Source organism: Orussus abietinus, unplaced genomic scaffold (assembly GCF_000612105.2).
Source record: "Orussus abietinus isolate OABI.00-Male unplaced genomic scaffold, Oabi_2.0 scaffold43, whole genome shotgun sequence".
Lineage (NCBI taxonomy): Eukaryota > Metazoa > Arthropoda > Insecta > Hymenoptera > Orussidae > Orussus > Orussus abietinus.
In genome coordinates, this window is record NW_019394351.1 from 714319 (window position 1) to 730589 (window position 16271).

A 16271-nucleotide genomic window follows, 5' to 3' on the forward strand; every position below is an offset into this window, starting at 1 on the left:
TACCTTACTAAATTTTTGATGTTACGTAAAGAAAAATTCCGATACATGAATGCGGGATTTAACGATGATCCTTTTTCTTTTTTTGTTTTTGGTTTCCTTTAAGCGAAGAGTTTTCTGTTCCAAGAGTGATGAGTATTTCCCTTTGATTTCACCCCGTTCCTTTTTTCGGCTGGGATTTTTTCCATCTGGGGAATTGACCTTCCTGGGGATTTTTCATCTGCTTTCCGGGGAACCCCGGTCTTGACTTGGCGCGATGGACACGAGAAGACTCTCCACCTGGAACGTGCTCAGCGTGGAGGCTGCTCTGCAACAGTTGAACGTCTACGAGGCTGATGGGACCGAAAAGATAATACCCTTTAGATATAACACGGTGAGAGGCTTTTACGTGTGGATAACTACTCGTGTGCTCGGTGTTTGCCAGAATAATAATGCCAGAATAATACATGCAACACCCGGGAATGCCAGTCGGTGACGTAACGGCGTGGGTGCAGGGCGAGAGCTACGAGGTCGATTCTTGAAAATTATCGTTGCATGCTCGAAATGCATTCATTAAGAAAAAAATTATCGCCCCGAATGTCGCATAATTATGAGAGCGATGAAATAAATTATTAATTGTTACGAGTCCCATGGAATTAATTATTAATAATGTAAATAACATGGGGAGAGCTGCGAGGTCGATTCTTGCAAAATATCGTTGCATGCACGAAATGCATCCAGGAAAAAAAAAATCATCGTCCTGAATAGCGCATAATTATGAGAGCGATGGAATTAATTATTAATATTGTAAATAATATGGGGAGAGCCGCGAGGTCGATTCTTGCAAATTCTCGTTGCACGTTGCGCACAAACGCAATTGCATCGAAATGCACCCCAGGAACGAGGAATCACCGTCCTGGACATTATCCAATTACGAGCCCCGTGGAATTAATTATTAACTACGCGGAAGAGGATTATGTCCGTCCCATTGTATCTCGGACAGATATTACACAACAGAAATTAATTAATTTATTCGTATATATTTCAATTATATATATATAATATACAATAATTAATTTATTCGTATATATTTCAATTATATATATATAATATACAATAATTAATTTATTCGTATATATTTCAATTATATATATATAATATACAATAATTAATTTATTCGTATATATTTCAATTATATATATATAATATACAATAATTAATTTATTCGTATATATTTCAATTATATATATATAATATACAATAATTAATTTATTCGTATATATTTCAATTATATATATATAATATACAATAATTAATTTATTCGTATATATTTCAATTATATATATATAATATACAATAATTAATTTATTCGTATATATTTCAATTATATATATATAATATACAATAATTAATTTATTCGTATATATTTCAATTATATATATATAATATACAATAATTAATTTATTCGTATATATTTCAATTATATATATATAATATACAATAATTAATTTATTCGTATATATTTCAATTATATATATATAATATACAATAATTAATTTATTCGTATATATTTCAATTATATATATATAATATACAATAATTAATTTATTCGTATATATTTCAATTATATATATATAATATACAATAATTAATTTATTCGTATATATTTCAATTATATATATATAATATACAATAATTAATTTATTCGTATATATTTCAATTATATATATATAATATACAATAATTAATTTATTCGTATATATTTCAATTATATATATATAATATACAATAATTAATTTATTCGTATATATTTCAATTATATATATATAATATACAATAATTAATTTATTCGTATATATTTCAATTATATATATATAATATACAATAATTAATTTATTCGTATATATTTCAATTATATATATATAATATACAATAATTAATTTATTCGTATATATTTCAATTATATATATATAATATACAATAATTAATTTATTCGTATATATTTCAATTATATATATATAATATACAATAATTAATTTATTCGTATATATTTCAATTATATATATATAATATACAATAATTAATTTATTCGTATATATTTCAATTATATATATATAATATACAATAATTAATTTATTCGTATATATTTCAATTATATATATATAATATACAATAATTAATTTATTCGTATATATTTCAATTATATATATATAATATACAATAATTAATTTATTCGTATATATTTCAATTATATATATATAATATACAATAATTAATTTATTCGTATATATTTCAATTATATATATATAATATACAATAATTAATTTATTCGTATATATTTCAATTATATATATATAATATACAATAATTAATTTATTCGTATATATTTCAATTATATATATATAATATACAATAATTAATTTATTCGTATATATTTCAATTATATATATATAATATACAATAATTAATTTATTCGTATATATTTCAATTATATATATATAATATACAATAATTAATTTATTCGTATATATTTCAATTATATATATATAATATACAATAATTAATTTATTCGTATATATTTCAATTATATATATATAATATACAATAATTAATTTATTCGTATATATTTCAATTATATATATATAATATACAATAATTAATTTATTCGTATATATTTCAATTATATATATATAATATACAATAATTAATTTATTCGTATATATTTCAATTATATATATATAATATACAATAATTAATTTATTCGTATATATTTCAATTATATATATATAATATACAATAATTAATTTATTCGTATATATTTCAATTATATATATATAATATACAATAATTAATTTATTCGTATATATTTCAATTATATATATATAATATACAATAATTAATTTATTCGTATATATTTCAATTATATATATATAATATACAATAATTAATTTATTCGTATATATTTCAATTATATATATATAATATACAATAATTAATTTATTCGTATATATTTCAATTATATATATATAATATACAATAATTAATTTATTCGTATATATTTCAATTATATATATATAATATACAATAATTAATTTATTCGTATATATTTCAATTATATATATATAATATACAATAATTAATTTATTCGTATATATTTCAATTATATATATATAATATACAATAATTAATTTATTCGTATATATTTCAATTATATATATATAATATACAATAATTAATTTATTCGTATATATTTCAATTATATATATATAATATACAATAATTAATTTATTCGTATATATTTCAATTATATATATATAATATACAATAATTAATTTATTCGTATATATTTCAATTATATATATATAATATACAATAATTAATTTATTCGTATATATTTCAATTATATATATATAATATACAATAATTAATTTATTCGTATATATTTCAATTATATATATATAATATACAATAATTAATTTATTCGTATATATTTCAATTATATATATATAATATACAATAATTAATTTATTCGTATATATTTCAATTATATATATATAATATACAATAATTAATTTATTCGTATATATTTCAATTATATATATATAATATACAATAATTAATTTATTCGTATATATTTCAATTATATATATATAATATACAATAATTAATTTATTCGTATATATTTCAATTATATATATATAATATACAATAATTAATTTATTCGTATATATTTCAATTATATATATATAATATACAATAATTAATTTATTCGTATATATTTCAATTATATATATATAATATACAATAATTAATTTATTCGTATATATTTCAATTATATATATATAATATACAATAATTAATTTATTCGTATATATTTCAATTATATATATATAATATACAATAATTAATTTATTCGTATATATTTCAATTATATATATATAATATACAATAATTAATTTATTCGTATATATTTCAATTATATATATATAATATACAATAATTAATTTATTCGTATATATTTCAATTATATATATATAATATACAATAATTAATTTATTCGTATATATTTCAATTATATATATATAATATACAATAATTAATTTATTCGTATATATTTCAATTATATATATATAATATACAATAATTAATTTATTCGTATATATTTCAATTATATATATATAATATACAATAATTAATTTATTCGTATATATTTCAATTATATATATATAATATACAATAATTAATTTATTCGTATATATTTCAATTATATATATATAATATACAATAATTAATTTATTCGTATATATTTCAATTATATATATATAATATACAATAATTAATTTATTCGTATATATTTCAATTATATATATATAATATACAATAATTAATTTATTCGTATATATTTCAATTATATATATATAATATACAATAATTAATTTATTCGTATATATTTCAATTATATATATATAATATACAATAATTAATTTATTCGTATATATTTCAATTATATATATATAATATACAATAATTAATTTATTCGTATATATTTCAATTATATATATATAATATACAATAATTAATTTATTCGTATATATTTCAATTATATATATATAATATACAATAATTAATTTATTCGTATATATTTCAATTATATATATATAATATACAATAATTAATTTATTCGTATATATTTCAATTATATATATATAATATACAATAATTAATTTATTCGTATATATTTCAATTATATATATATAATATACAATAATTAATTTATTCGTATATATTTCAATTATATATATATAATATACAATAATTAATTTATTCGTATATATTTCAATTATATATATATAATATACAATAATTAATTTATTCGTATATATTTCAATTATATATATATAATATACAATAATTAATTTATTCGTATATATTTCAATTATATATATATAATATACAATAATTAATTTATTCGTATATATTTCAATTATATATATATAATATACAATAATTAATTTATTCGTATATATTTCAATTATATATATATAATATACAATAATTAATTTATTCGTATATATTTCAATTATATATATATAATATACAATAATTAATTTATTCGTATATATTTCAATTATATATATATAATATACAATAATTAATTTATTCGTATATATTTCAATTATATATATATAATATACAATAATTAATTTATTCGTATATATTTCAATTATATATATATAATATACAATAATTAATTTATTCGTATATATTTCAATTATATATATATAATATACAATAATTAATTTATTCGTATATATTTCAATTATATATATATAATATACAATAATTAATTTATTCGTATATATTTCAATTATATATATATAATATACAATAATTAATTTATTCGTATATATTTCAATTATATATATATAATATACAATAATTAATTTATTCGTATATATTTCAATTATATATATATAATATACAATAATTAATTTATTCGTATATATTTCAATTATATATATATAATATACAATAATTAATTTATTCGTATATATTTCAATTATATATATATAATATACAATAATTAATTTATTCGTATATATTTCAATTATATATATATAATATACAATAATTAATTTATTCGTATATATTTCAATTATATATATATAATATACAATAATTAATTTATTCGTATATATTTCAATTATATATATATAATATACAATAATTAATTTATTCGTATATATTTCAATTATATATATATAATATACAATAATTAATTTATTCGTATATATTTCAATTATATATATATAATATACAATAATTAATTTATTCGTATATATTTCAATTATATATATATAATATACAATAATTAATTTATTCGTATATATTTCAATTATATATATATAATATACAATAATTAATTTATTCGTATATATTTCAATTATATATATATAATATACAATAATTAATTTATTCGTATATATTTCAATTATATATATATAATATACAATAATTAATTTATTCGTATATATTTCAATTATATATATATAATATACAATAATTAATTTATTCGTATATATTTCAATTATATATATATAATATACAATAATTAATTTATTCGTATATATTTCAATTATATATATATAATATACAATAATTAATTTATTCGTATATATTTCAATTATATATATATAATATACAATAATTAATTTATTCGTATATATTTCAATTATATATATATAATATACAATAATTAATTTATTCGTATATATTTCAATTATATATATATAATATACAATAATTAATTTATTCGTATATATTTCAATTATATATATATAATATACAATAATTAATTTATTCGTATATATTTCAATTATATATATATAATATACAATAATTAATTTATTCGTATATATTTCAATTATATATATATAATATACAATAATTAATTTATTCGTATATATTTCAATTATATATATATAATATACAATAATTAATTTATTCGTATATATTTCAATTATATATATATAATATACAATAATTAATTTATTCGTATATATTTCAATTATATATATATAATATACAATAATTAATTTATTCGTATATATTTCAATTATATATATATAATATACAATAATTAATTTATTCGTATATATTTCAATTATATATATATAATATACAATAATTAATTTATTCGTATATATTTCAATTATATATATATAATATACAATAATTAATTTATTCGTATATATTTCAATTATATATATATAATATACAATAATTAATTTATTCGTATATATTTCAATTATATATATATAATATACAATAATTAATTTATTCGTATATATTTCAATTATATATATATAATATACAATAATTAATTTATTCGTATATATTTCAATTATATATATATAATATACAATAATTAATTTATTCGTATATATTTCAATTATATATATATAATATACAATAATTAATTTATTCGTATATATTTCAATTATATATATATAATATACAATAATTAATTTATTCGTATATATTTCAATTATATATATATAATATACAATAATTAATTTATTCGTATATATTTCAATTATATATATATAATATACAATAATTAATTTATTCGTATATATTTCAATTATATATATATAATATACAATAATTAATTTATTCGTATATATTTCAATTATATATATATAATATACAATAATTAATTTATTCGTATATATTTCAATTATATATATATAATATACAATAATTAATTTATTCGTATATATTTCAATTATATATATATAATATACAATAATTAATTTATTCGTATATATTTCAATTATATATATATAATATACAATAATTAATTTATTCGTATATATTTCAATTATATATATATAATATACAATAATTAATTTATTCGTATATATTTCAATTATATATATATAATATACAATAATTAATTTATTCGTATATATTTCAATTATATATATATAATATACAATAATTAATTTATTCGTATATATTTCAATTATATATATATAATATACAATAATTAATTTATTCGTATATATTTCAATTATATATATATAATATACAATAATTAATTTATTCGTATATATTTCAATTATATATATATAATATACAATAATTAATTTATTCGTATATATTTCAATTATATATATATAATATACAATAATTAATTTATTCGTATATATTTCAATTATATATATATAATATACAATAATTAATTTATTCGTATATATTTCAATTATATATATATAATATACAATAATTAATTTATTCGTATATATTTCAATTATATATATATAATATACAATAATTAATTTATTCGTATATATTTCAATTATATATATATAATATACAATAATTAATTTATTCGTATATATTTCAATTATATATATATAATATACAATAATTAATTTATTCGTATATATTTCAATTATATATATATAATATACAATAATTAATTTATTCGTATATATTTCAATTATATATATATAATATACAATAATTAATTTATTCGTATATATTTCAAACGCCGAGAAAAAGAAGAGGTCCTTTTAAGGAAATTGCTTCTTTGAATGGAGTTAAAGAAACTGTGGCATAAAATTAAAAACTGAAATTTCATAAGCATCGCGTTCTTACTTAGGGCTTTCATGAACACGTGGGAGAAATTTCAAATGATTCGATGCACCCAGTTTGGAGAAGACGCTTATACATCTAAAATGATCCTTTCATATCACCTGGGTAATCACTCTGTTATCATCCCTATATCAAGACTTCAATCCCCGAGCTTGAATCTCGATATCTCGATTCATGTAGAGATCAATTATCGGTTATCAATTAAATTGACAAGAAGAGGCCCGGTCGGAGTTGTTCCTCCGATTTGGCAAAGAAGCTCGTAGACGAAGATGTCGATAGCGGGTGCCTATTTTGGCATGCTGCCTGCCTTTATTTATAACTAATTAAAGCTTGACTCAGTACCGAGTGTCCATCCCTGGTAGTACGAGGTGTATGCTAAGGCAATCGCCAGTTTGGCCGCGAGTTAGGAATCCCGAAAACTTAACAGTACGAAATCCCGCGATCGGTCCTCCGAGTTAATTTTCCGAAAAAATAAATGGAAAAGCAATTGACTCGCCGGTAATTTTTTTTCAATTTTGGGATCGACCAGGAAGAATCTTCAGGGACACGTGACTATAATTGCACGATAGGACGATCGAAGGCCTTTTGGCAAATATCGTCGAGTTGATCGGCGGTTTTGGGAGCGCACTTAGTCTCTCCCTGACATACGGAGCATGTAAAACTCGACATGACGACTTGGACGCAATTAAACGTCGAGCATGCCACCAGTGCTATATCGAGGGAAGATCTTCATGGCAGTGTCAGAAATCGAAAAACCACGGTAAATCGATCGATTTAACGACGGGGATCGATTACCCAACCTTGACATCGTGATCTTGAATTCCTACTAAAAGGGAAAAACTTTTTTTTTACAAGTTTCATAAATTCTAGTTTAATTGCGAACCTTTTAATTCCTGGGTTTAATTGGGAATTTCTGTACATCTTTTAGTTTAATGGGGAATTTTTATATATTCTTTAGTTTAATCGCGAGCTTTTAGAATTGCAGTTAAATTGCGCATTCCTGAATCTTTACAGAGAAATGCGAAAAAAAAATTTACATGGTTCTTACAAGTTTTTGCAACCTTTAAATATTTCACTGACGCGACTGAGATGCATTCCTGAATATGTAAAGAAAATTAACAAAAAAATGGTAAAGTCTGCACCGTTTTCGGGAATTTTTATATTTATTTCTAAATCCAATACGGCAATCATTTGAAACGGCCCGCGGGAATGTCGCATGTAAAAGGCGATAGAAAATGCAAATTTCCGATAACGACAGATCCAGCGGTTTCGCCCGCGGAGGAAATTAACAGGGCGCGATAAAAAAAGAATCGGTTCGGAACTGTCAAACGACTTTACATGGATTGACACCCCAGTCGGCATGGAAATATTTCCCCTCCCTTGGAAAAACGTTTTCCATGGAAATCGCGACGGTTAGTGCGGTAAAGGGTTAGCCGTGACTTACCCCTGGTGATAACAGATAACGAGATAACACCGCATCGAATCAACCGAGGACGAAGCCCTACAAATCTTGTCGGTGAAGCTTCGGTTGAAGGGTATTAACATTTTCCACGTGACATTGTTGGCCTGGGTGTAGAATTGACTGCAACAAATCGTTTACAGGGTGGTTAAAAAAAAATGCGCCATAATAATTTATTATCAATTTTTAAGTACATATGAGATTAACTCTGGCGATTGTAAATATCTTTGTCGAGTAAATTCGAAATCATTTTTTTTTCCTAATACTAGAAAATGCGCTTGATAACCATATGCAATATTTTTCAAATTTGAAATTAAAAACAGAATTTTGAAGGGAGGAGAAAAATCGGAATTAAAAATCTGATAAATTGTAATTTATCCGTAATTGTTTATTTCTTAATGAGAGGTACCTTGCGCCGAGTAATTAATTGCCGTGAGATTTGTGCCAAATATTTGCGAAAGGTAACACGTGTCGAGGAAGTTCGCCCAGGGGCGGCAAAAATTCGTGCAAAACAATTCCCCAGGCGTGAATAAAATTTTTTTTCCATATCTCTGTTAAGGTAATTTCAAAATTAAACAAGCAGACGTTCCCCCGGCAATACACGAGCATAAACAATTAAAAATAAAAACTGTTGGGATTCTGACCCGCACATAAAATGCAATAAACATTCTAAACTTAGAATTCAAAATTTTGAAATTCCACCGTGGACTGGAAAAAGCCTTTTTCTCGTTTCCCTCCCGACGTCCAAACCCAGGGTACAGAAATTCAAAATTTTCATTCACAATCCAGACCCTTGGATTTCAAGATTAATTTTATTATTTTATTATTTTCCCTGGAGTCTGATAATTTATTTAAGAACTTCGAAACGAGGGAATTACTTCCACAGCGAGGTCATACGATTTGTGGGAAATATTTGCAAAAGGAGACACGTGTCGCGGAGGTGCGGTCAGGGGCGGGAAAAATTGGCGCTAATCAGGGAGGGCCCCGGGGGTGAACGGAGTGAATGGGGCAGGAGGGGTTAAAATTAAATTTTGTCCATGGCTCTGCTCAGGTGGGGTTAAAATTAAGTACCACCAAGTCTCTGGGTATATTTAGGCCGGGGCGCGTGCGCAGTAGATCGGATTAACCGGCGCAGAAACTTGTCGACTGCTTCGAATATTTCAGTGCGGCCCTTCCGGAGCGGTTCGCTTCCTCATGGGCAAAGAGGCCCTCGATTCGGTTTCCAGTGAGATTTGACGAGGTCGCACCTTTCGTCCACGTGGTATACCCAAAACCGTAAAAAATGGACCTCGGAGGCGTCGACGTTTGGGGCCAGATCGCCTTAGAGACGTCCCAAATGTACGTTTCCGAGGGCGGTGTCATTAAAAGTCGTTTCGCTGGAACAGTAAGTCTAATGTCGGAAAGGGATTTATTAGTTCCTATGAAAAGTGCTGGGAATTTAAAGAAAAAATTCATAACCCCTCGGCTACCTATAGCGCCGACGTTCGGTCCAATATTGCCTGCCCGGTCAGACGAATTTCGCCCGTATGTCGAAATGGCTCCGTATTCAAGGGTTAAACAGATTTTCAGATTTCGAGATTCTTAATGAGAATAATTTCCACGAAGTTGTGCGGAGGAGAAGAAACGAAAAAAGTGGCTTTCGGGTGTCTTGGAGTCCTATTTTTCAATTTTTAAAAGTAAACCAGAGTATAGGTTTCAGAGGGAGGGAAATGGTGATAAGAAGGAACCATTAAGTATTTAGTATTTTTATCTTGAAATATTAATAATGGGTTGTTTCAAGCCTTGTATTCTTTTTTATTAATTAAGTATAGAAGGTTTTGACACGAGAGGCATTTTTCATTTCTATCGATGGACTCGGAAAACTCGGTAGAGTATCGCGCCAAGTACATGCACACTTGCGGGGGTATTAAAAATATAATTCACGGTTCTAGTGGTGGGCTTCGAGGAGTAACTTTGAGTGTTTCATTTTCCAGACTATAGAGAAGCTTCCTGATAAGGTGATTTTGAACATCTTCAGTTATCTGCCCCACCGAGAAATCTGCAGATTGGCGCGAGTCTGCAAAAGATGGCGGCAAATAGCTTACGACACTCGTTTGTGGAAACACGTGTCATTGAGACCAGAAATCAGTGGCCTTCACGTAGGATCCCTGGAAAATCTCCTCCAGCTGATAAGGTAATAAATAAAAGTTGAAAAAATAAATTTGACCTAATGATTTTATGAATTTCTCCTATACACAAGTATATTAAATATATAATACATGTTCATAATCTGTGATAAAATTAGTACGCCGAATATAAAGCTTCCAAATTATGTTATAAAATGGCATTTCTTTTTTTTTTTTTTAATAAGTTATCTTTACATTTTATTTTCCATTTTCCAGTGTTCGATTTGGACCTTCCCTGAGGTACATCGAATTGCCTATCGAGTTGATAACTCACACGGTGCTTCACGAATTGGCGAATAAATGTCCGAATCTCACGCACATGCTCCTCGATTTTTCCACCGCGATGCAGTTGCACGATTTCTCGGAGATGCAGGCATTTCCGACCAAACTTAAGTACATGTGCATCTGCCTGTCCGAGGTGATCTTCATGGAGGGCTTCATGAGGAAGATCTACAACTTCATCAACGGCTTGGAGATCCTCCACCTGATAGGTATAGGGGAAAGTTACTAGACGCATACTACACTGAAAAGAAAGTAGCTAGATGCGCCTGGTTGAAAGATTGACCCTTTGAACACGGAGCCATTTCGACATAAGGGCGAAATTCCTCCGACCGTGCATGCAATATTGGACCAAACGTCGGGCGCCTTTAGGCGCTCTTAGTAGCCGATTAACTTGATCGACGTCGATAAAAATGATTTTTCTAAATATCTACTTTGCCGACGTTGGTTTTGACATTGACAGCTGTGTCGATTTATATTGGGCATTGTACCTAAATGGCGCACTCCACCTGTCTTTTTCCTACAATAGTTATAATAGTAGTAATAAGTGCCTAAAGAATTTTTTTCTCTTATTAAAAATTCAAGATTAATTGTGTTAAATGTCGTTTAATATTTCTAGGTACTTATGAGAAGGTCGAGGAGGAAGAGGAGGAGATCTATGAAGTGATAAACGTTCACAAGCTGAAGTCGGCCACTCCGAATCTCCGGGTTATTAATTTGTATGGTATTAATTTCGTCGACGACTCGCATATAGATGCGTTCTCATCGAATTGCATCCAGCTGGAGTGCCTGGCAGTCAATTTCTGTGCTAAAGTGACCGGATCGACCATGAAGACCCTTTTCCAGCGCAGCAGGAGATTGACGTGTCTGTTGATGCAGGGAACCAGTGAGTCCTAATCTCTATTATCATGGTTTGGAAATCGATTAAAAATGACGTCATTGGTCCCGGTAAGAAATATCTGGGAGGCTGACCTGTCCGTTGATGAAGGGAACTAGTCCTTTTTTTTTAATATACAATCAACGTTCGCAGGTCTGCAAAGTGAGTACGTGATGCAAGTCGAGTGGGAGAAATCCAGCATCCTGGAGCTGGACGTGACCGCGACGGATCTCTCGACGGAGTGCCTCATCGACATGTTGACCAGGATCCCTGGACTGCGATTTCTCAGCGCCGGCCAATTGAACGGCTTCAACGACAGCGTGCTCAAGGCTTGGATGGAATCTGGAAACCCGAGGAATCTGATAGCCCTAGACCTGGACAGCTCCGACAATCTGAGCGACGACGCCCTGCACAAGTTCCTCTCGAGACACGGGCACCAGCTTTGGGGCATCGCCTTATCAGGGATGCCGCATATCACGGATCAGCTCTGGCAAAGTGTCCTGCCGATCCTGACCAATGCAAAGTAAAGGGATTTTTTTTTATCAACTCGGTCCCAGCGCAAAATAATTGTTTTATGTTATCTATACATCTAACGAAAATCATACATTTTTTATCAACTCGGTCTTAGCACAAAATAATTGTTTTATGTTATTTATATATGTAACGAATATCATACATTTGACAAAGTGTCCTGCCGATCCTGACCAACGCAAAGTGAAGGGATTTTTTTTTATCAACTCGGTCCTAGCGCAAAATAATTGTTTTATGTTATCTATACATCTAACGAAAATCATACATTTTTTATCAACTCGGTCCTGGCATAAAATAATTGTTTTATGTTATCTATACACCTAACGAATATCATACATTTTTTATCAACTCGGTCCTAGCGCAAAATAATTGTTTTATGTTATCTATACACCTAACGAAAATCATACATTTTTTATCAACTCGGTCCTAGCACAAAATAATTGTTTTATGTTATCTATACACCTAACGAATATCATACAGTTGACAAAGTGTCCTGCCGATCCTGACCAACGCAAAGTAAAGAGTTTTTTTTTTTATCAACTCGGCCCTAGCACAAAATAATTATCTTATATTATCTATGTATTTAACCTGTATCGCACATCTTGTAAATGTTTAGCAGACATTTGAAGTATTTGCAAAAGATTTACTTCTTAATATGTAACAGTTTTGTCATTTTCTATGTGAAACCGTATTTGATGGTTAATGTCTTTAATGGTTTTTCAGAATTGTTGTTATGGGAACTCAAGAACGTTTGGGAGTAAATATCCACGTGGACCAACTTATGGACGGCATCGCGAATAATTGTCCTAATTTGGAGCGATTGGAATTGAGATGGGATCCAGAGAATCTTCGATTTTCGGACAAGAGTCAAAAGGCTATTGACATTTTGCGGGTGAAGTGCATCAAGCTGAGATGTCTGGTCCTGAGGTACATTGCTGGAAATCATATAGTAATTTTGTATATCTCAATTTGGTATTCACTTTAACGATGTTGGATTTAGAAATTAATTTCACTTCCTCGAGGTTAGAATGTTAACGTGGTTTTGTTTATTTTTAGCGATGGCAGGTATTACGAGATTGTCAAGGCAAATTTTGAGCGAGCTGACAGAACGACAGTGGTGAGGACCACGACGTGTTCGAGGGTGACCAATTATTACCTCCTGCAGAATTATAAAGACCTGATTTTTAATTAAGGATGTCTGCAAAGACGCCATGACAGTCGAGGTCGAGTCAGACAATATGTAAGGAAAAGTGCCAAAATAAAGGCGAACGTTGTTGGAGAGAGCAGAATTTCTAACCGTCGCTGGGTGCGACTAACAATGCCGGAAAGTGGAGCGTTTTAACGATTGTTTATAAGGTTTATATAATTGTTCACCCTGAGGAAGGATCAGACGATCAGCGTGAACCCTAAAGTACAAAACCAACTAGTTTGCTTTACTCGAATATAATGTAATTAAGAAGTTGTTTAAAAGTGCCATAATAAGCATACATACGTACATAACATACGAGAAATATATTTTTCCATGCAACTAACAGTTTTCCGACTCGTGGGAAAGAAGTCCACCTTCTTTTTCACTTATGCGAGCTACCGATGTTATTTATTAATATCATCCAAGTGACATTCCTTACTTCATGAGACGCTCGTACGACTGCCTATTGTAAAAGTTGACGAAAAGCGGAGAAAAGAATAAATCATTGTTATTTAATATGATTCCCTGTAAAGTGTAAAGATATTAATAAAACGTAACACGTATATAATGTCCACGAGTATCGCCTGTGACTGTTTCGGGTTAATTAGGCGTATTAAATATCCGTTATTTGTAAAATTAGTAAAGAATTATTGTCATTCATATTTTAGCATATTTTAGACTTTTCACCAGATAGCCGATAACCGAGCTCAGAGCCTAGATAACTGAGAAGCGATCGTTTTAGTTAATTTCCCAATTGTAGGATGGCGCCACCGCTTTCGAATCTCACCGCGACGAGGCTCTAAATCCGGACAGTAAAATGGTAAATGAATTTCTTAACTCCCTACATTATTAACAGAGTGGAAACTCAAATTATAGAATTATTGAAATATTTATAAAAACGATTCAACAACCAACTGCTTGAAAATAATTTTAAGGAGAACGTGGAACCTCGTGATAACATTTTTAAGGCCACTTGAAAAAAAGAAATTGCATTCTTTAAAATCCCCACTCGAAGAAACTGCCCAAATCCAAGATGGCGTTGCCTCCTTACAAAGTAACCGTCCCTCACCTTAATCACCAGAAATACGTCACCTCGGGTGAAAATCAGCAGAAAAAGTGCAGCATACGTCAGCCTTCAGCCACAAGGATCCATGTACTCCAACTTTTCGGGAAATTCAGTAACGCGGAAGTGCAAAATCAAGTGGACAACATTCGAGGTGTGAGCGCGCACCGGACGCGGCATCAGGTACTCAGTTACAGGGACACTTTTAACGGGAAATTCCGTCCAGGGGTAGATAAAAACTCGCGAAAAAGGCTTGCAACACTTTCGCGGATAGATTGCGAGGGTGGTAGCGGGTGGATCGCGTCAAATCGTCCTCCGATCGCGCAATTCCTATCGAAAACGACGGGGCTGAGTTACGGGAAAAATGGCGTCGTTTGATACTCGTGTCGTAACGCGTTCCGTTCCGCTGTTGGAGGGTAGGAGGAGGCGAGAGGGGAAAGCGTGCGAGCGAAAAGGTAATGGCGCCCGTCGGCTTATATTTTATTATTTAATTTCACCAGGGAGGGCGTTATGAGACATGAAAAAAGTCTCGGGCGATATTGTAGGTGGATTTCGAGGGGGCGAGCGCG

The 16271-nt window shown here is 26.8% G+C and overlaps 1 protein-coding gene across 3 annotated transcripts; it reads left to right on the plus strand.

The window, feature by feature from the left end:
- The first annotated feature begins 49 nt into the window (after positions 1 to 49).
- On the plus strand, positions 50 to 15605 carry LOC105703664 (F-box/LRR-repeat protein 7). Of its 3 annotated transcripts, none has more exons than XM_012432201.2 (7): positions 50 to 370; positions 11572 to 11771; positions 11980 to 12254; positions 12662 to 12928; positions 13073 to 13442; positions 14174 to 14377; positions 14507 to 15605. In XM_012432201.2, exons 1-7 carry the CDS (start codon positions 254 to 256, stop codon positions 14640 to 14642), a joined length of 1569 nt encoding a protein of 522 aa, XP_012287624.1. In that variant the 5' UTR covers positions 50 to 253; the 3' UTR covers positions 14643 to 15605. The 3 variants fall into 3 exon arrangements, with proteins under 3 accessions (XP_012287624.1, XP_023287699.1, XP_023287698.1); XM_023431931.1 differs by lacking the exon at positions 50 to 370 and adding an exon at positions 8101 to 8899 and having other exon boundaries at positions 14507 to 15604; XM_023431930.1 differs by lacking the exon at positions 50 to 370 and adding an exon at positions 10722 to 10982 and having other exon boundaries at positions 14507 to 15604.
- Positions 15606 to 16271: the final 666 nt, after the last annotated feature.

What these genes read in the sequence shown, in the direction of transcription:
- LOC105703664 (XM_012432201.2), top strand. Translation starts at nt 254, where the DNA reads ATGGACACGAGAAGACTCTCCACCTGGAACGTGCTCAGCGTGGAGGCT. An exon ending in AATCTCCTCCAGCTGATAAG is followed by an intron (nt 11,772 to 11,979) that starts GTAATAAATAAA and finishes TCCATTTTCCAG; the next exon opens with TGTTCGATTTGGACCTTCCC. An exon ending in GGAGATCCTCCACCTGATAG is followed by an intron (nt 12,255 to 12,661) that starts GTATAGGGGAAA and finishes TAATATTTCTAG; the next exon opens with GTACTTATGAGAAGGTCGAG.